The sequence below is a fragment of the Bombus huntii genome, chromosome 10, assembly GCF_024542735.1.
Source record: "Bombus huntii isolate Logan2020A chromosome 10, iyBomHunt1.1, whole genome shotgun sequence".
NCBI classification, from domain to species: domain Eukaryota; kingdom Metazoa; phylum Arthropoda; class Insecta; order Hymenoptera; family Apidae; genus Bombus; species Bombus huntii.
The window spans coordinates 9,950,511-9,972,450 of record NC_066247.1 but is presented as its reverse complement, the minus strand read 5'-3'; the positions used below and the strand labels follow the sequence as shown (position 1 = coordinate 9,972,450).

Here is a 21,940-nt window from a genome sequence, read left to right as displayed (position 1 = left end):
CGTGGTTTCGCTTTGACGTTCGTCCACGTTGACGATTGTTCAAAGAACAACCGAGAGGCCTCCGCGTCGCAGCTACGAAAGACATCGAAGCCGCGACACCCTTCAGTGACTTCCCTATCTTTTCCTAAAACCAAGGATGACGCAACTCAGGCAATTGTTACAAGCGTTCGAACTTCATATTTTCTTACCATACTATCAACAAAAAATGAAAGCTGGTTTTCAATGAGTCATTATATAATTATATGTCGGAGATGAAAGAACACCGGAGCCTTTGGAATTTTAGATAATCCCGCAACATTGTAACCTAGAGTCTACTATAGCTGTAATTGAACAATTGTAGTTATTCAATCCGATTGTAATTGTTCGAGATTAGTGACGGTGAGCTTTGGCTCGAGGTGACAGTCTGTCGCCCAACGTAGCCGCGGTCAAGGGATGAACGCTTTGCCTAACAAAGGTATGGAGTAATTCTATAGCTCTCCTTAAAAGAAATATTCGTGGCGACACGCGACAGTAAACATTCCAACGGTTTCTGTCCCGTGGCTCGCCACACGCAGACCCTATTCTTCGAGTAAGATGATTGCCAGATGTCGATGCGTCTCCGCAGTACATGTTCGGCTAGCCCGAGGGCCCGTTATAAATCTTAAGGTTTAGTTAACTAAAGTCCTTCAAACAGACAAACAGTCTTTGTCCCAACTACGGGAAGATAGGGGAGACATATTTTTCAACGAGCGGCGTCTCCCACTAGCAACTTTCCCTCGAGGGCGGCTAGCATCTTTTTCTAACCACCGATATGGAGATTGACCAATTAGCAGCAACGTCAATTTCCCTTACTTCCTAAACGAAGGCTTTCCTCGACGAATCCGATGATCTCGTGTCCTTAGACACACCCCATTATAGTTTTGACATCATCGGGACGGGACGGGCATTCTTTTACGCGCTCCCGTCGACCAAAGAGTAACGTCTTTACGCTCAGCAATTATTTTTACGAGTCAGACTTAGATTCAGCGAGAACGCCCATCTGTCATCCCGTTGGCCGCGGATTCGTTATTGAACCGGAGACCACTGTCACTAGTGTCGCGGACGTCTCACCGCCGTGGTAGATTGTCAAAACCTGTGTTATTCATACCTGTGTCAATAAATCGTATCTTCGTTACACCGCAACGATGGCTACCTTCAATGAAGACTCCTCAAACACCGACAACCCTATCCCCAATGTCATTCCGACATATATATCCACCGAAAATGCGCTCTTGTAGACAAACGCTCGATTCGCGTCATAGCTTTTAAAGCTTGTCGCATCTCAATCCGTTGGAAAAAGTTTTTCCTGTAGCATATTTTATTTTTACGAACCAACAAGGTCTTTGTTTATTTCCTTCTTTTTTTTTGCTCCAATTTCCCCATTGTTTTTTCAAGGATAGTATTTCAGAGCCACTAGTCAAGTTTATTGTAACAATAAACTTACGTTTCGGAAACATTTTGTGCTGTGAAACAGAATACACTAAAGTTTGAAGGTCACATCGATTTTCGAAAGTTTATAAATGGAGGTGTATGACAGTATCACCAGCTGTTGCTGTCCAAGTAACTCCAACATCGAAATACTACAACGATTCCAATCGAAAGCGCTAAGAGCCTTAATAGACGCACCTTGGTATGTTACCAACGAAACCATCCATCGCGACCTCAAGATACCTACAGTCAAAGAGGAAATAGCAAAATATAGCGACAGATATAGCAAAAGAGTCAAGAAACACCGAAACCCCCTAATCACTGGACTACTCGATACGACGGACCAGATTCGCAGGCTGAAGAGGCACTACTCGCTAGACCTAAACGTTAGATTCATTTAATTATCCAAATTAAGCATATGCACTTACTTATAATACTTATAAATTATACCTATCTATAATAAGTATTAACTTATTGTAAATAAACAGCCATGTCACTGCGCCACGCCAGAAAAATTACTGAAAATTCTCAACGCGAGAATTGATTGTAATTTCAACAAATAAATAAAAACAAAAAAAAAGCTGTTGCTGTCCCCAAGCGCCAAAATACGTTCTGACTACTATTTTATGTATCTCACAGAAGTATGTCTTCATTCATCATCTCCCATGCCATCCACCAACGTGTTCTTAACATGTTATCTCCTAGTAAAATATTGATGTTGAGTCAGATATCCAACTGAATAATCTTTTCGGTGTCTACTATAAGACATTTAAAACCAAGGCTCGTACACACGTGTGCTTATACGTCAGATGTAATACTTAACAGGAAACCTGCTTATATTAATATTAAATTTATGCATAGTAGGATGTTCGACCTTTGTAAAAATGAAATTATAATACATACAGTTTCACCGTGGAAAAGTGAATCTTTCTAGCATGTCCACGCAAATGCAGCGGAGGGGATGACTGTGCATGCACCAAACAACTTTACGTTCGTAATTTTTCACACAAATGTACAACTGTAGGGAAAAAATTATCTCTGATTTTTCGGATGTTAGGAATCGACAATATCGCATAACGGAATGCTGTGTTCTACGTATTCTATTTTTGTTACGAAAGTGGTACAAACGAAGTCCACATAAGAATAGTACAACAAAATCGGTTGAGGTTAGGTTATCGTGCAGATATCGCGGCTTTTGCATTGGAAATCACGCAACTGCCAGTCTCGTCGTTCCTTGTAAACGAAAGAAAGGTATTGTAATCGGTCGGAATTAACATAAAACTCGTCGTTTCATGATAATACTGTGCATTCTGAATATGCTATGATTTGGTTTAAAATAATAAATAGTCCATTCTTGCATACTATTGCTCCAGCTTTACTTGTATTTTCGATATTGGTATAAATAGAAAGACAATTAATGTCGTTCGAGTCTATTTTCGGATCATTTATATTACGTTTAATCCATATAGTTATTATATGAGACATAGTATCGTAAAATTTGGAAGAATAAAACGTTCGTACAGGAAGTACATTTTATAAGAACTCCAACAAATCTGCGTGTGCACCTAAAATACAAACTGATAGTGATTGTTCATAAGTTTATATACATTATCTAATGTCAATCGAAGATATCAATTCTTTTTCTCCATAAGAGTACTTTTTCATTTATATGTGTTCAAAAATACATGTGTTCAATCGTGAAGCATATGTCACCTACAACGAAAAAGAGTTTTCCTATACTTAATATTTCCTTTATATACCTATGAAAGTCTATTCTTCGCGTAGTATGAAATTATGAATAAATCTGGAATATTGTTCAATCTGAAAAGAAAAATAACTTATTGACATCATTCATTGATACGAGATTCAGAATGTTTGTTTTGTCTTGCAGAAAAAGAAGGCAGCCCTCCCTTTCTTTTAATGTGAAATAGAAAGCGAAAATTTGAAAACAGATTTTTTGGAAATTTACTTGCAAATATCGTTTTCAATATCGTGATTTTCTTCCCAATGGTACTGTACTTTCAAATTTTCCAGTATCCCTCTATAAACAAAAAGTCGAACCTCGTTATTATTAACATAGGCATTACAAGGAAGAGAAGTATTAGAAAGCAGCTCCTTTTTATTATGGATTTCTTTATAATCATGTAAATAAGAAATTCCGGAAATTTTTTCCTAAAGAATTTAATTCTTGTGTTTTGATTGATAATTATTACACTACATACTAACTTTTCGCATACTGTTCGCGTCTAACAATTTCCTAATAATAACTACTTCAAAATAACATATGTTCTTGCACGAATTCAAAAGTACGTATGATACAATTACAATTGATTCTAAAATAATAATTATTTAAAGATATTAAGATACTAATTAAACGTTTCACTATATTTCAAAATCTGGAACAACAAATTTTTATTTATAAAAAATGAAACTGTGTTTATATATTCTTTGTCATGATGCTATTTCTTATTACCATGTCGACATTTTTTAAAATTCATTTTGTTATCTCTACGCAATATGAAAATTCATATACTGCTTAATATTTTTTACATATTATCCATCCACCGCATGATATCTCCTGAAAAATCAAAATATTAATGTTATATTTGTTACGACCGTTCGCGGAGAGACGCGGTCGCGAGGAAAACGCGTCAGCGAGAGGCGTAAATTCTCGCTACGATTCGGTGAATCGACGCCGCGAAGTAGTCGTTCCCCTGTTTCGTTTAGGATAACAGAGGTGGTTGACATGAATATGACACAGTAGTAAGTTATATTTCACCGTTTATTCCACAACTTAGAACGAGGATAGTTACACTGGTGCGTATGTACGAGATGAGTGACTGAGTGATCTGCGGGTGTGTATACCCGCTCGAAGGATGTTTACCGTTCGAAGGACGTAAAATCAGTACTTTCTTGAGACGATGCTGTGACGGAGGAAAGCTAAGGATGGGTGTGTCTAGCGCACGGGACCATCGGATTTGTTGGTGCCGATGTTATTTAGGAGAGTGAGGGAATAGGCTTCGTTTTTAATTGGTTAAACGAAGGGTCTTAACCGCCCTCGAGAGAAAGTTGTTAGTGGGAGGAAAGTTGCAGCGTACGTGACAAAAACTGACTTTCCCTTGTTAAGCCGTGGTAGACAATAGTCTCTAGAAATTCCTCCGAACCAGATGTTTGTTTCGTTTGAAGGACCTTTTCTAGGAAATCTATGTGATTTATGGAAGGTCCTTGACATCATGGAAGATACGCTGCGAGTATCCGAAGACATCTGGTTGCCATATTGCCTGCGGTGTGTGGCCTCGGCTAGGTAGAGTGTTACGCGACGTAACAATATTATTACAATGCTTCTTAAATTTCAATTTTTGACAAATTTGAAATCCAATATATTTTGCACAATTATTATTTATCAAAAAATTCCAAGTTAGTAACTTTCTTTTCAAATGGCAAATAACATATACTTTGACTTACCTGTAAGTTTTTGTTCCTAATCATCATTTCCTCTTATAGAACATCGTTATTGTTCTTATAATTACTACCAGTGTCATAGATATTGTAGTGGCTACAACTGAATTAATAGAAAATGATAAATAACTGTGTATAACACTAACACATAACTGTGTATAACAATGACACATAACTTTTACTTACATATCAGTCGATAAGGGATTACTGTGATATCCTGTTGATGTTTCTTAAGGCACTTGCTTAGGTGCGATACGGTATCATTCCTTATGGTATACTGTAGATAAGTATTTTAGAAAATAACAAGAATAAATCTAAATTATTCAGAGGTTCCAGTTTCGGCTTAGACATAAATACAGGACCATTTGCAAAGAAGAAAGGGTGCGTTTCTACAGCCTCGTTATAGTAACCATGAATACCAATCTCTGAATTACTGGTTACTAAACATAAATATCCTATAAAATTTAATATATTTCTTTAATTTTTAATACATACATGAGTTAGTAGTTCTAAATTATGAATCATCCTACCTGTGATATTACACTTTTCCTTATAATATCATCACTCAAGTGAACAACATTAAGATCATGTAAACCATGGCATCCTATCTTACTGTGAAGATACTTAGTTATGTTATCTAACATTATAAAAATATCATCAAATTCAAGTCCTTTTATTCACATCACATGGCCACGACGATCTGGTTCTTCGTTATATAATGTTCTAAAATTTGTCGTATATATAGGATGTACAAACCGTGATATCAAGGTATCAGTTCTTCCTTCCCAAGGGACAGTTTCATTAAAATTCTGATAGAATTAAAAATTAATTATTAATATTCTAACAATCATATATGTTAAATACATTATAGTCAACGATATATACCTGAGCGAATGTAGGGGTGATTCCTTGATAATTATAAATGTCATCAGCCCACATCATTGTGCCACTTCTTTGTACTCCAGCCTCTAGATTAACAGCCTAAACAAACATACGAAATTTTATAGAAGCTGTACAAAATATGGTATATATGCGCAATATTGAAGCGTTCAAGGGGATATAAAGGTAATGTACATCACATACACGTGTACTCTCATGCAACAAAATACAATTAGATTTAATAGTATAAGCTCTTTTATTCATCATAATAGATTGGAAATTTAAGTGTCTTACGAGGGTGAGTAAAAAGTTACCCGCTCTGTCGGTGTAGAATTTATTTTAAGCAATTGTCAAAAAAGACATACATCATTTTTTGACATAATCACTCGATTTCTGTATACACTTTGTCCATTTGCCGAAGGACCTTCGTATTTTCTCATTAAAAAATGTTTTGGGCTGAGCTGCGAACCACGAATGCATCGTCGTCTTCACCTTTTCATCAGCTTTTTCGGCATCCATCTCGCATAAACTTCTTAAAATCCAAATCTGTCGTGCACTATTGCATAAGCAGAGCCGTGGCTGATTTGCAAATGATTTGCCACATTATCCAGTGTCACTCGTCTATTCCATAGAGCATAAGTTCATGAGCACGTTCAATGTTGTCATCGTGGATGTGGACGGGCGTCCAGCTGTTTTTTCATAACACTTGTGCGATCTTCTTTGAACTTTTGTGCCCATTCAAACACACTTCGTGACAAAACACTTTCTCCATAATGTGCATTAAATCTTTGATAAATATAGGCATCAAACATAACCTCCGACCACAAGAAACGAATCACAGCATCCTGCACTGTTTTCCTGCAAATCACCATTGCAAAGCGCCATTACTCGCGCAACGGTCACAAACGAATTGACGTAACACAAAGAAACCTGCGCAGCAGCACTGAACAGATATTGACGTCATACGAAGAGTGCAGATGGATCAATACGGTCGACAGAAGTTTTAACTATCTGGAGTGCGGATAAATTTTTACTGAGAGTCGTATAGGAATCTATAATCCGTAAGTACACCTTTGGCTGAATGGAAATTTCTCTTACATATAGTCAAAAATGCAGAAACTGTGTATTGAATTGGAAAGTGATAAAAAATAAGTGAAGTTTCGAGGTTGCATGTGATTGCATGAGTACACAGGACGTTTTTAGCGAATAAAAAATAATTTTGAAAGACACGAGACTTATCTTGTATTTTATGCACTCTCTGTGTCCGAATTTCCAGAAGCTCTCTATCTTATGAAGTGTTTTAGATTAGCCGGAAAATTTTGTACGTACATACAAGAAGTATATGATCTAAGTGGAATATTCCATTATTCTCTTGATACAACAGAAACGAAATTTACAGAACTTCTCAGAAAGTTGGTTTATTATTACCAAATTAATAGAATTAATATACGTTTATCATCTTTACATACCTAAGTCGTGGAGGTTTATCGTGCGTAAAAAATTAGTGTCGTTTCAAAGTTACATTTCGTACATTTTAAGCCTATAATTTGTAACGTACAAAACAATGTAAATTTGAGCTGTTTCTTATCTCCACAATAAGAAAATCCAACTTTACGTTTTTTACACAATGATATTTATGGAACAGTAATATCATATTATTGCATCGCTTGGAGAATGAAGTCAAGGTACGATGTGACCCTAGTGTAAACGCTGGGATACCCAGCTGTGCCGCACTTATAAGCATAAGACACAATACCTATTAAATACGAGGTTAATTCATGTTGTATCAGCAGTGGTCCGCCACGGTCAGCCTGAAAGGATCGTTAAATTTTTAATCAAAGATACTGAAATATATCGATCGAATTGTATTGAAATTATACTTATATACAGTAATAATCTTCTATTGATTTGTGTATTGAAATACTCCAATTTATAACGTACATGTTATATGTATTTTGAGCAAAACTAAGATTAGAAGGAAATTAGATTAAATACCATAACGAGGTGTGAGAAGTGGGCAAAACTATTAAATTGTGTTTATCTATTATTTTTAATGTTTAAGACGTCGATTTGATGTTAATTCGAATCGACGTGTCTTCAGATACCGTATAGTTTGTAGTAACTCTGTAACTTAATTACCGTACAAGAATCCTTTCCACCCTGAGCACGTTCGGCGCATATTATACCATCCATTAATGCATTACGTCGTGGTCGTCCTACGAAGAAAATAAGAAAGATATTTAAGACTGGAACTGTTTAATTTTATTATAAAATTGATATCACTTACTATATCTTAATGCTCCCCATCCAGCAACAAGGGGGTTATAGCCGACGAAGTTGCTCTTTCGTAGGGGCCCTTTCGTACAAATGGGATATACGTACCCTGAAAAATAAAAAAATAAATGAAAATGCAGGAAACGAATGACCAAAAGTATGAGAAAGAATTGTACACGCTTTATGACACAATATATGTGTACAGTAAGAAATTTCAGGATATGATACTTCAGTAATACTCAATAGCATATATATATATTTGAGGACTTACTCGAAAATGGCACCTCCTCCACCAATCTAAGAATGGCAATATTATGATTGTGTATGTTTTCTATTCCATCCATATGTGCACAATGTGCTGCGGTCAAAACATGCCTAGCCGATATCAGGGAACCTCCGCACTTCCATAGTGGTTTGTCTGGGTTTCGGGGATTACGAAAACCTAATGCAGCGATCCATGGCCAAGCGCCTAAAATGCAATAGTCATAGTTGTGAATATACGTAATTTTTTCTCACATAACGGGTAACAACGATTATTACCTATTCGATATTCGATCATACAGCAGACGATAAGTACATACGTACAAATACTCTGAAATAGAGATTTGATAAAGACAGAAATTAAATTTTTATTCCAGTGGAATACAAATTATTAAATAATTCTATATAATTTCTATTTGAACTATACTGAACTATAAAGTTCAAACGTGTAATTTCTGCCCTAACAGTTTTTGATCTCTATCCATATTATTACTCCTATATCAATTTTTTATTTCAAGCAAAAAGATACTCTTCCTAACATGAAGTAAAAGAAAGAAATAATTCAAGTTAATAAGTAAAGTTACTACCGATAAAATCATAGCATTATTATTTAGTCTAATTGAAATGTACATTGATGTGCTGTTTAATGCCTTTAAAGTTCATTCTTTGCAGTAAATGGCTTATTATTAATCGGAAAGAAAGACATAAAACGTACCAAGTTCAGCTGGTTTACCATCGACCACCCTGGTATGAGAGACGTTGCTAAAACCACAGTATGGTGGTCGCAAAGCCTTATACTTATACACAGTTTTTATTAAAATTTCTCTCTTCTCTTTGTTTGGATCGTTCGGACAGCAAACGATCGTAACATTGCCCTGGTATCTGCACACTGATCGTCTATAAAAATCGGTGGCTGTACGGTACTGTATCTGCCATATTTCTTGCAGAGGTTTACATTTTCTGTAGTCAAGGCACCTGCCTTCTTGATTGTCCGGTGTGGTACATTCTGGATCAAACAATTTTAAAACATTTATACAGTTCAAAGATGCGTAAGAAAGCGACACCGATTACTCAACTTTCGAAGTAAAAAGCCGATCGAGTCCACCGGATTGCCCTACAGACACGTATTAATCCGTAAGAGTTAGTCATCATGTTGATAATAATTATCTAAAGAAACTTTTCACGTGAAAATATAAAATTTTAATTGATTAGATATTGTGTTAGCCATACTTAAGAAAGAAAATGAAAATGAATGAAATGAAAGAAAAGGACTACCTTCAACCTCATTTTTTAAATAAACACTTTGTCAGTTTTGCGGTAAATAAATTCTTAGGAATTCAGGACAGTTTTTAGTGAATCATTTTGTTTCGACCGTTCGCGGAGAGACGCGATCGCGAGATAGCATGTTAACGAGAGTTGTAAGTTCCCGTTACGATTAAATAATCGACGCCACGAACTGATCGATCCCCTTATTTCGATTATGATAATAAGGGTAGTTCAATGAAATTCCACAGAATTAACACAAATAAATTAATGTTTATTTCAACAACTTATTAACTAGAAAGATATAAATGGAACAAAAAAAAATGTAACTGCGTTTTGGTTGATAAGTAATGCGCGACATACCACATGTGTTGACGGTTCGACTTCTCGAAAAGTTCTGAACGCCTTTCGATTTTTTTCGTTTTTTCTGGAAGGCGACCCCCACTACGTTCGGATCACGCCACATTCTTTTACGCGAGGTAAAATACGGGCTACGAGTCGACGTTTCTGGAAGTTGCCCTGCTTAATGAACCATACGCTTGCCACTACAATGTTTGTTTGCCGAGCAGACGCGACGGTCCGTCTGCGACATTATAGTGCCGCGATCGATAGTTAAGAATATGACCTATGGTAAGCCGCATGGCGTAACATTCTCCCCCCGTTGAGAGGGTACCGATCAAACTAGCGAGGTGTGGTTGAAGTTCCTATCTTATTTCGTCTCGGTGGCTAGTTGTTCGGGTTTCTCGAGATCGGGTTGAATTGGCAGTGGGACAAGCCTTTTGACGCCCCGATCCAAAATGCTCTTTGCCGTCTGAACTGTAGCTGTCCGGATGACACTGTCACGACCGGCATACTTCAAATCCGACGGACTGACGATAGAGATAAAGCACTCGGCGACAATGTATATCGCTGAAGTGCCTAATGAACCATCAACATCCCAACGGTCCTTCCACCGAAGGTTCTAGAAGAAAGAGCACGTGGCAACGATCACGGACGCCTAGCAAATGCATGGACGGTGGGGATGTTGAGGGATGACAAAAGAAAGTAATCGGATCCGATCGAAAGTAAAATCATAAGAGTCAGTCTTAGAAAGTCACGCCTAGAGTTCGGAAGTAGATTGTAAAGTGTATTGATGTTAGAAAAAAAAATAAAGTTTTCTTTTTTTATTTTTTACCTCAAATTCCTTTTTTTATTTTGTTATTTTACGTGACATTTTGGCGATCCTGCCAGGATAGTGAAAAGTGTTTGTTCGGAAACCAAAAGACATTCATTATCTACGGAAGATCGAATTGTTTGGGACTACGGTCATCCGCAACAACAAAGTAACTATCACGAACCAAGTGAAGTAACAATAAAAGGTAAACTGAATTCCTTTGTACGTTACCGTGAAAGAAAATTTAGCTTCAGTAGCCAAGACTCGTCTTCGTCTGAAAATTATAAATCAGCGCAATAATGTCTAAGGCAAACGAATCTCAAACTTCAACCTCAACTGACCCAATGTTGCGAGCAATATGGGACAGTATTCAAAAACAGAACGAGAACATTGCCCTTTTACGAGAGGAAATGTTACGTTTGTCTATGCAAAATGACGAAGAGAACAGACACAGGACAGCAGAAATCGAGAATCTCGGGAAAACCGTCGCAGCGCTACGGACTGGGTTCGGATCCCATGCGACCGATGAATTTGCTTCCATTATCACCGAAGACAATGAAAGTGCGTCGACAGCAATCAATCGTACCGTGAATATGGCAAAAGCACGCAAACTGTCAGGGTTAGCAGCTTCAGACACCCCACCTGTCCACCTCGACATCGAACAACCCGAGGTGGAAGAAAGAGGCTATTTTCCGCCCGCTCCTCCCACTCTACGAGCTAAGATGCAATACGCTACATCCCAACGCTCAACGGAGATGATGATGTAGGAGTTGAAGACTTCATCAAAGAAGTGAGAAGTATGAAGGATCGCTGTATGGAGCAAGATCTATTGCTAAAAGCAATAAAAGTGGAAAAAATCGTGGGGAAAGCAGCCCAAAGTATTCGCAACATTCCTATTGAGTGTTACAGTGATCTGTACGAGGCACTGAGAAATAACTTAGCAGCACAAGTGACTTCGGATGAGTACCAAGAACAATTACGAGAGTTGAGACAGGGACGCGAGGAATCAGTGCAAAGTTTTAATATTCGGTTTAGAAGAATACTCAACCGTTTGCTGTACGCAGTAACCAATGAGTACCCACAATCACTAACACGTAAAATTATGACTGAAGAAATCACGAAGAAGACTGTTCGTGTGTACCTAAAGGGACTCAGACGCGACATAGGGCGAATACTATTAAGCAGTGAACCCTTGAATCTTCCGGAAGCTGAAAAAAAGGCAGCCGATGTAGAACGCTACTTGCGAGAAGAACGACAATCTAATTGGTCATGTAATCGCTTACCTTCGGTTAGTAATCGCCCCGACAACCAGCATATGCAGATGAAGTGCTTCAAGTGCGGAAAGCTGGGACACATTGCTAACAAGTGTCAAAATTTTCTACCACCGAGCCAGCGCGATCGACCACCCGCAAGGATTCAGGCAGTCCAGGAATGGGACGAAATACAAGAAACAACATCGAACCAGGAGATGGACGAACCGTACGAGACATACGAGTCAACATCGCCACGGGAAGATTACTCGCAATACCTTTGTCAACCCGAACCGAAGAGCGAGTATTTCTGGTCGACACAGAAGCAGGGATAAACCTGATGAAACGTAACAAAACTGTCAACGCGATACAAATAGGGCCTAAACAAAAATTTTCTATGGGACGAGACAAATACGAAACTAACGAATACGTAACGAAACGAATTTTTGGACAAAATCACATTTTTCACATAGTGCCGAACAATTTCCCTATTATCGAAGACGGAATCATTGGGCTACCATGTTTAGAGAAGTATAACTATTCAATATCCAATGACAAAATCCGATTAAACGACAAAACCATTTTATTTCAGAAACCAATACATTTGACTCCTGGAGAAAACAGAGTTCAAACAATCTATTTGGAAGGCAAACCAACTAAAGTATGTTTTATCAACACTGGTGAGCAAAACATTGAAATTTCTAGCAATATTCAAAATTCTCATGACTTTTCCAACGTACCAAAACTAAAAAGCCTAGTGAGAACAGATCACATTGAAAAACCAATCCGTGAATCCATCGAAAAGATTATCCTCCATTATATTGACATCTTTAATTTAGAAACCGATCTTTTACCCTGTACTAATTTAACTCAGCACACAATTTCGTTAACCAAAGACAAAATTATTAACACACGATCGTATAGACCACCGGAATGTCACCGTGACGAGATTTTGCGACAAGTAGGAGACATGTTGAAGAAAAATATTATAGAAGGATCCGAATCCCCTTATAACTCTCTGGTATGGGTAGTTCCGAAAAAATTAGACGCCTCAGGAAAACAGAAATGGAGGATAGTTATCGATTTCAGGAAACTAAATGAACTCACAGAACAAGACCCTTTACCTGATATAAACGACATTTTAACACAACTAGGAAACGCAAAATTCTTTTCGGCACTTGATTTATCCTCAGGATTCCATCAAATTCCAATGAACGAGAAATCTAAAAAATATACCGCTTTTTCGACACCGCAAGGGCATTTTCATTTCAATCGAATGCCATTCGGACTTAAAAACGCACCCGCTACCTTTCAAAGATTAATGGACAGAGCCTTAGCTGGACTTGTAGGAAAATACTGCTTTGTTTATTTGGATGACATAGTGATATTCGGAATAACGATTCAAGAACATAACGAAAACCTCACGATAGTATTTCAGAGACTCAGAGAATTAGGACTTAAATTGCAACCGGACAAATGTGAATTCGTAAAACCGGAATTAGAATACTTAGGCCATGTAGTTTCATCCGAAGGAGTCAAACCAAACCCCAAGAAATTAGACGCTGTAAAAAACTTTCGATTACCTCGCAATGGCACGGACGTGAAATCATTCTTAGGTTTAGCAGGTTATTACCGCAAATTTATTCGAAACTTTTCCAAAATCGCGAAAAGCCTTACAGACTTAACAAAAAAAGGATACACCATTCCATTGGACTGACAAACACCAGATTAGCTTTGATACTTTAAAAGACAAACTCTATAATTTCCCAATATTAGCTTATCCAGACTTTAACAAAACCTTTACCTTAACTACCGACGCAAGTAACGAAGGACTAGGAGCAATACTGTCGCAAGACGGTCATCCTTGTTGTTACATTTCAAGAACACTGAATCCACCCGAACGAAACTATACCACGACAGAAAAGGAACTCTTAGCCATCGTATGGGTCGTGAAAAGATTAAGACAATATTTGTTAGGACGACGCTTCATTATTCGAACCGACCACCAAGCTCTTAAGTGGCTACACAATTGCAAAGACCCTTCTAGCAGACTGATTCGTTGGAGACTTAGACTCGAAGAATATGACTATGAAATCGAATATACAAAGGGTAAAGATAACACAGCTGCAGACGCTTTATCTAGAGTTCACGCAGTAACTCGCGACGAAGTAGTTAACCTCGACCTAGTAATTGATCACACTAATTCATTCAACGCATGGAAAGACAACAACGAGAATCCGAAACTCTTAGAAATTAAACCAAATGACCAAACATTTTACCAATTAACTCGAAACGACTTAGGAGAATACGACGAGACACTTTGGATCAGAAGACTTTACAAAATTCTTAAAGATACAACAAAAATCGGCATAGGAAATAACGACTTCACTGAATTAGAGAAAACACAGATTAAACTCATGCTAATATATTTTAACGACACGTACAAGAAAATTACTTATGCACCTAATCCCATCTTAAAACTAGACGAAAACGAAATAATACAAGCAATAAAGGAAAACCATAACGACACCGTAGGACATTTAGGGATACAGAAAACGTATCAACGGATCAAGGATAAATTCAAAATTTCCGGACTTTTAGAAAGAGTAGAAAACTTTGTGAAAACATGCGACACATGTCAAAAGGAGAAACTAACACGTATCAGACCCAAAGAATCCCCACAAATCTCAGACACGCCACTTAACCCTAACGACAAAATCGCTATGGACATCATAGGACCGATGACGAAAACCAAACGCGGAAACCAATACATACTTTCAATACACGATGAACTTACGAAATATCTGATACTAGTTCCCCTTAAAACGCAACGAACTGAATCCATAATTAACGCGCTCATTGAACACTATATTTACATATTTTCGGCACCAAAAACGATCCTAGCAGATCAGGGACAAAATTTTGTTAGTGATTTAATGACGAAATTTGAAGAAGCTTTTAAAATCAAACACATCAAAACAACTTCATTTCACCCACAAAGTAACGGATCCCTCGAAAGAACGCATGCCTCAGTTAAAGATTTAATTCGTACTGCATTACACGACAATGACAAAGAATGGGATGAAGTACATAATTTCATTTGTTTAGGGTACAACACCGCGAAACATGAAGGAACAGGATTCTCTCCCTTTGAATTGACCTTTGGGCGAAAAGCTAACTTACCTTCCGCAATATCCAAATTTCCCACACTTACCTATGATGATATGTACTCACTTTGGCAAAAACAGTTGAATAAATATTGGGAAACAGCTCACAAAACACTTATTCAGAATAAGCAACGATACAAGCGAGACCAAGAAAGAAAGATTGTTAAAACTCAGACTGTGTTTAGGAAAGGAGACTTTGTTTTAATTCACAACGACCATAAAAGAGATAAGTTGGACATTGAATGGTTAGGACCCTACAGGATTAACGATGTGAAAACTCCTTATTACATTATTTCTATCGACAATGCTAAGAAAAAGATACATGGTAACCGATTGAAAGCGTACTTTTTTCAGGATAATGCTGACCCTAGCACTAGTAACAATACCCTTAATTAGTTGCCTTAAATTCACGGGATAGGAATTACGCTTTGTAAACAAACCCAATCAATTCACGATCGAAAACTACAACATGATTACGCCTCTGAAATTATTAGCTTCTCGAACACTAACAAATATTGTAAAATTGCTATATTTAAGATTAACGAAATAACTTTTGTACCATCATATGCAGAAAATCAATTCATAGCGATCTCTGAAAAAAAAGCGTAAACATATCCTTTGATCTACATTTAAATAATTCCATTCTACTTCGATCTTAGAGGACCAAGATCAATCTAACCAGGGGGGTATGTCACGACCGGCATACTTCAAATCCGACGGACTGACGATAGAGATAAAGCACTCGGCGACAATGTATATCGCTGAAGTGCCTAATGAACCATCAACATCCCAACGGTCCTTCCACCGAAAGTTCTAGAAGAAAGAGCACGTGGCAACGATCGCGGACGCCTAGCAAATGCATGGACGGTGGGGATGTTGAGGGATGACAAAAGAAAGTAATCGGATCCGATCGAAAGTAAAATCATAAGAGTCAGTCTTAGAAAGTCACGCCTAGAGTTCGGAAGTAGATTGTAAAGTGTATTGATGTTAGAAAAAAAATAAAGTTTTCTTTTTTTATTTTTTACCTCAAATTCCTTTTTTATTTTGTTATTATACGTGACAGAGGGAACGTTGTCTTCTCTGAGGATGACGATTGTGCCCTTTTGCATGCTGTGTCCACCCTTGCTCCATTTATTGCGGCTGGTTAGCTCGTTCAGATACTCCTTATGCCAGCGGTTCCAAAAATGTTGTTTAAGTTGTTGGATATGCTGCCATTTGGAGAGTCGGTTCGATGGAATGTCTCTGAAATCTCGATCACGTAAGCACATTAATGAATCGCCAATGAGGAAATGTCCGGGAGTGAGGGCTAGGAGATCATTTGGATCGGTGGAGATAGGAGTTAGCGGGCGGGAATTGAGGACTGCTTCTATTTCTATGATAAGAGTATTACGGTGTTAAGCTCATATGTTTCTGTTTCTCCACTCGCGCTGCGCCATAATATCCTTTGATATTTCCGATCCTCTGGTCGTACGAGGAATTGCCGATACATTTTCTCGATCTCGCCAGTGAGTACGTACTGATGAGCGCGGAATCTAATTAATATACAAAATAAATTGTGAATTGATTCGAGAATATAGGATTTCCCCATTTTCATGATTATCGTGATTTTTGTATAAATATATTTTTGAAGATACTAATAATTAGGTACTTATAAATTAGTATTATCAATTATTTTGCATTTATAATTCCGCCTCTAGTATAAGTGTTAATTGAAAACTAACTTTATGTTTCAAAAAGTACTAGCAAAGTCGTTGAGTAACAAGCCACTGATGCTAACACAAATAGCATTGTCATAATTAAATATTTCTAAATATTCATTTTTCATTTTGAACCTGTAGAAACAATTTATTATATATACTATTAGCTAAGTAATTGCATATTTAATTAAGTCGAAATATAAAACTTAGTTATTTTAATAATTTAAAAAATAAAAAACTGACAAACATTTCAATTTAATTTATGGTTGGAACAAAAGACAGTTATTTTTCATTAATTGAAATATTGCAATGCAGAGTACTTTCCAAAATACGCCGAGAGTATTCCTGATGGTGAAACGAGCGTTGCTTCATCGAACGCAGCTAAATAAAACAACATCTATGTAGTTGGTGGTACGATGCCTGAAATAGAGGGCGCTAAATTGTACAATACCTGTACTATTTGGGGTCCCGATGGAACTTTGATAGCAAGACACCGAAAGGTAAGTAATATATTCCTTTGTGGCTTTGAATTTGAAAATATTGGGGTGAAGAAAGTGACTCTATCTAGGAATATACATATGTACATACGTATACTATAACCAATTCTATAATTTACGGTTTATAAAATACGTTATGATACGGGAAACGCCCATTTTTGTTGTAATGTGTAATATAAATTTTTCACATACTTAAAATATTATTATACTTATTTTTTCTCCTTTTTAAACATTATTAAATGATAAGATTTTTTAATAAAAGAAAGTGATAAAAACGCTGTCAGTTATTAAATAAAAAATAATTAAAGTTTAGGAGTTGGTAACTTTGATATTAAATTACAAAAGTTGCAGCAATAGAATTAGCGACTACATTTTTATGTTATTAGGTACATCTATTCGACATTGACATTCCTAATAAGATTACTTTTCGAGAGAGTGATTCACTCAGTCCTGGTAACTCCCTAACGACGTTCGATGTGAAGGGCTGCAAAATAGGTATTGGCATTTGCTATGATATTAGATTCGAGGAAATGGCACGCATTTATCGGAACAAAGGTACAGTAACTTAATCGATCAATACTTAACTAGCAAAAAATTAAATATCTTTCTTAAATATATTCTATATAAAATTAATATAATCTGTAACTCTGTATAAAAAGAAGCTTAATTTAAAAAACCAGTATATTTGCTGAAAATGAAACAAATAAAAGAATTAAAAGCACAATAAGAGGACTGTCCTCGCATATTCAGAAATGATGGAATGTGAACCGTGCAACTACGAAGTTAATTGGTATTCGGTGGCTTCATATTTCCTGCTTCTCTGGGTTAGGTTGCCAAATGCTGATATATCCAGCGGCATTCAATATGACCACTGGACCACTGCACTGGTCATTACTTCAGCGTTTCAGAGCGAATGATAATCAATTATACGTTGCCTGCATATCACCGGCTCGTGTTCCTTAAGCAAGTTACGTCGCATGGGGACATACACAGTTGACCAATCCCTGGGGAAAGATTCTTTACGATTTGGAAACTCAAGAGAATATGGCAGTCACCGATATCAAAAAAAAAAAAAAAAAAAAAAAAAAACCGGCGAACCGTGTGTTACCACAACGAGACCCGCGATGCTATTTGTCGCTTTAAATTGTGCCGCAACTCGTTTTTGAGATCTTTGCCAGGGGCGCGTTAAAATATGCTGAAAATATATTTCTGGCTTTTCTGGGGTTTAACTGAAATATGACAAATAACGTTGTAAAACATATGTACTTATGACTTACAGAGTAATTGAGTGTACAAAATATATAGTATACAAAATAGCCAGCAATTTAGGGCTTTAAGAGATCAAAAGGAAAGAAAAGAAAAGAAAAGAAGAAAGATAATATGTTGTGGCAGTCTAAGTCGATCTAAGAAAATAGATAAAGGGAGGGAGGGGCAAAGCTAGTTAATCTGGAAAGAATCCAAGCGTCAATTTCAAGCATTTACAGAGAATCAAGCGGGCTGGTTAAAGTCGTGAGTTGAGCAATTATCCCGCGTTAGGTTCAATCAGGTTAGTCCCACGCGAAATTGATCCAACCATGCGAAAACGAGTGTATTCTGATTTCTGTCGCAGATACTTCTGGCTAGTGCAGTACCTACACGGTGGTTGTTGAAATAGCCGCTTCTCATCTATTTTCCGCAGCGCGGACATCATCCTTTGATCCCTTACGACTAACGAAGTTTTCGAAGATGTACGGCAGTTTGAGATTCTACTTGAAAATGATCATGATTGCGGTCTGTGTGCCGTCTGCTCTTCTTTTTGTCCTTCCGTTAAAGACTGGTAAGTTGATACTGATTAATTATGCGATCGAAACCCTATATAATGGCTACAAAAATGCCGCTAATATAATGTTCCTTCTTTCTTGTATCTGTCTGCCTCTCAGGTCGTTTTACTAACGACAATAAGTAATTTCGACTTCTTTGCGCTCTCTTTTAACGCATTCGGGACCGAAAGAAATTCATATCAGTCAGTAGGCAAGGGTATAATATACATATTTTATATATAACTTATGTAGTAATGTATATATCATGATAATTTCATATTTTTTCAATATAGAATTATTATATATATATATATATATATATACAAGAAAGAAGATACAAGAAAGAAGGAATATTATATTAGCGGCATTTTTGTAGCCATTATATATGGTTTCGATGGCATAATTAATCAGTATCAACTTACCAGTTTTTAACGGAAGGACAAAAAGAAGAGCAGACGGCACACAGACCGCAATCATGATCATTTTCAAGTAGAATCTCAAACTGCCGTACATCTTCGAAAACTTCGTTAGTCGTAAGGGATCAAAGGATGATGTCCGTGCTGCGGAAAATAGATGAGAAGCGGCTATTTCAACAACCACCGTGTAGGTACTGCACTAGCCAGAAGTATCTGCGACAGAAATCAGAATACACTCGTTTTCGCATGGTTGGATCAATTTCGCGTGGGACTAACCTGATTGAACCTAACGCGGGATAATTGCTCAACTCACGACTTTAACCAGCCCGCTTGATTCTCTGTAAATGCTTGAAATTGACGCTTGGATTCTTTCCAGATTAACTAGCTTTGCCCCTCCCTCCCTTTATCTATTTTCTTAGATCGACTTAGACTGCCACAACATATTATCTTTCTTCTTTTCTTTTCTTTTCTTTCCTTTTGATCTTTTAAAGCCCTAAATCGCTGGCTATTTTGTATACTATATATTTTGTACACTCAATTACTCTGTATGTCATAAGTACATATGTTTTACAACGTTATTTGTCATATTTCAGTTAAACCCCAGAAAAGCCAGAAATATATTTTCAGCATGTTTTAACGCGCCCCTGACAAAGATCTCAAAAACGAGTTGCGGCACAATTTAAAGCGACAAATAGTATCGCGTGTCTCGTTGTGGTAACACACGGTTCGCCAGCTTTTTAAAAGCGCTCTCCGTCTGCTTTTTCCTCTCTTCCCTGTCTCTTCGTTTTTCCTTGACAAGCGAAACCATTTTCGCGAGGACGAGAGTACGGAAATGACGTACTGGCAATTTTGTTTTGTGATAATACAAGCAGCTCGGTTTCAGTGAATTAAACTTGACCCCAAGCTTCTACTTATCTATCTTCCTTTCCTTTATTTTCCCTTCTATATCGGTTTTGCGGTTTTCCACATTTCCATCACAATAAACCATGTTTTTTCTCGATTTTACATGTTAGCCAATGATTCACGGCAAAAGCGTCGACTGTAAAAATATTTGTAGTTGCAATAGCAACAAGTATGTTTTCTCAAATAGAAAATATTGGGAGCGTACACGCTGGCAAAACAATTCATGAATAACTCGTCCTCTGCTTGTTATTTGTTTCGATACTGTTAGCAAACAAATTCATGAAACATACTGGTATAGCGTAAAATGAACATAAAAGTTTTGCGTACACTTGAGAGCTGAACTTTGGTTGTTATACGTATATTATACATATACGCATACAGTTATGTATATGTATATATATATATAGAAAATTCCTTAGAACTTTGAGCTTAATAACATATTAAAATCATTAACATTAAGGAGGTGAACTTTACTTACCAATTACCAAAGTTTCTTCCGCCAAATAATACATAAAAATTGAATAAGATAATGTAACTAGTTTTAACTTTTTTTTGTGTTATAATTTGAATCACTCGATTTATCCGACTGAGGATGGTCGATCGCAATCTCAATTTATACGTATTCTCATCGCATGAAATAGATCACATGAGGGATTTTCAAAAGTCGATGGAATTTTAATCGCGATTAATTATTTGTAGGTGTATTCTGTGCGGCTAAAGCAGTCACCTAATGAATTATTGAGTACCAGGAATGTTAGCGGTAAACAGGATTGCGGCTATGAATGATTCTCTAATGTCTATATTAGAGATGAATTTGATAATTTATCCTCATAATATGCAATCCGCTTTTAAGTGGAAATCATAATTAACAATTTCTGTTTGATTAAATATGAAGAGCAGATGAATCGATACGCTTAAATCAATATTAGAATTTCTTAACATTTTTATCAAATATTTTAGCACTGTAAAAGCGTCGTAGTAGAGAAATATTAGGTTGTTCCAAAAGTTTCTTTCGTTTTATAAGAAAGTAATAGATGTACAACATTTTTCGTTTTATATTATTTTATTGAATTACGTGTGATCCACCTTTTTCCAATTTAATGTAAAATAATATAGAATAACATAAAACAAAATATGTTGTGCATCTGTCATTTCTTTATAAAACGAAAGAAACTTGGGACAACCTAATAGGAATTTACTTTTATTATCCATTATAAAAATGGATTGTTAATCCTCTAGGAGATACGAACAATATAATTGCAATTAATAAGGAATAAGCTAGCATAACTTAAACCAGCTTTTGCAGAAAGCTATTAGCTAAAGATGTTTATTAAACAATGACAACATGAATTTTCTTAAGTACCCCATTTGGTACTTAATCTACTTCGTAAGTACTGTGTGTCCTAGCCTTCAAAGGATGCAATTTTAACCAGAATGTTTCACATTACTTACCCGTATTATTTCCTTGTAATATAA

At 36.7% G+C, this 21,940-nt stretch overlaps 2 protein-coding genes across 7 annotated transcripts; one reads left to right on the top strand and one right to left on the bottom strand.

The window, feature by feature from the left end:
* Positions 1 to 3,486: 3,486 nt before the first annotated feature.
* Positions 3,487 to 10,441, bottom strand: LOC126870312 (venom serine protease Bi-VSP-like). Of its 5 annotated transcripts, XM_050627897.1 has the most exons (9): positions 9,946 to 10,440; positions 9,035 to 9,325; positions 8,330 to 8,527; positions 8,072 to 8,167; positions 5,791 to 5,886; positions 5,436 to 5,714; positions 5,092 to 5,360; positions 4,912 to 5,008; positions 3,487 to 4,024 (listed from the first exon to the last, which is right to left on the bottom strand). In XM_050627897.1, exons 1-5 carry the CDS (start codon positions 10,046 to 10,048, stop codon positions 5,879 to 5,881), a joined length of 696 nt encoding a protein of 231 aa, XP_050483854.1. In that variant the 5' UTR covers positions 10,049 to 10,440; the 3' UTR covers positions 3,487 to 4,024; positions 4,912 to 5,008; positions 5,092 to 5,360; positions 5,436 to 5,714; positions 5,791 to 5,878. The 5 variants fall into 5 exon arrangements, 2 of the variants coding, with proteins under 2 accessions (XP_050483854.1, XP_050483853.1); XR_007691274.1 differs by lacking the exons at positions 8,072 to 8,167; positions 8,330 to 8,527; positions 9,035 to 9,325; positions 9,946 to 10,440 and adding exons at positions 6,079 to 6,642; positions 7,254 to 7,856; XR_007691273.1 differs by lacking the exons at positions 8,072 to 8,167; positions 8,330 to 8,527; positions 9,035 to 9,325; positions 9,946 to 10,440 and adding exons at positions 6,099 to 6,642; positions 7,254 to 7,854.
* LOC126870320 (omega-amidase NIT2-A-like) lies at positions 6,649 to 21,940 on the top strand. Of its 2 annotated transcripts, none has more exons than XM_050627909.1 (4): positions 6,649 to 6,845; positions 17,165 to 17,349; positions 17,733 to 17,901; positions 21,164 to 21,940. In XM_050627909.1, exons 2-4 carry the CDS (start codon positions 17,266 to 17,268, stop codon positions 21,193 to 21,195), a joined length of 285 nt encoding a protein of 94 aa, XP_050483866.1. In that variant the 5' UTR covers positions 6,649 to 6,845; positions 17,165 to 17,265; the 3' UTR covers positions 21,196 to 21,940. The 2 variants fall into 2 exon arrangements, with proteins under 2 accessions (XP_050483866.1, XP_050483865.1); XM_050627908.1 differs by lacking the exon at positions 21,164 to 21,940 and adding an exon at positions 18,176 to 19,561.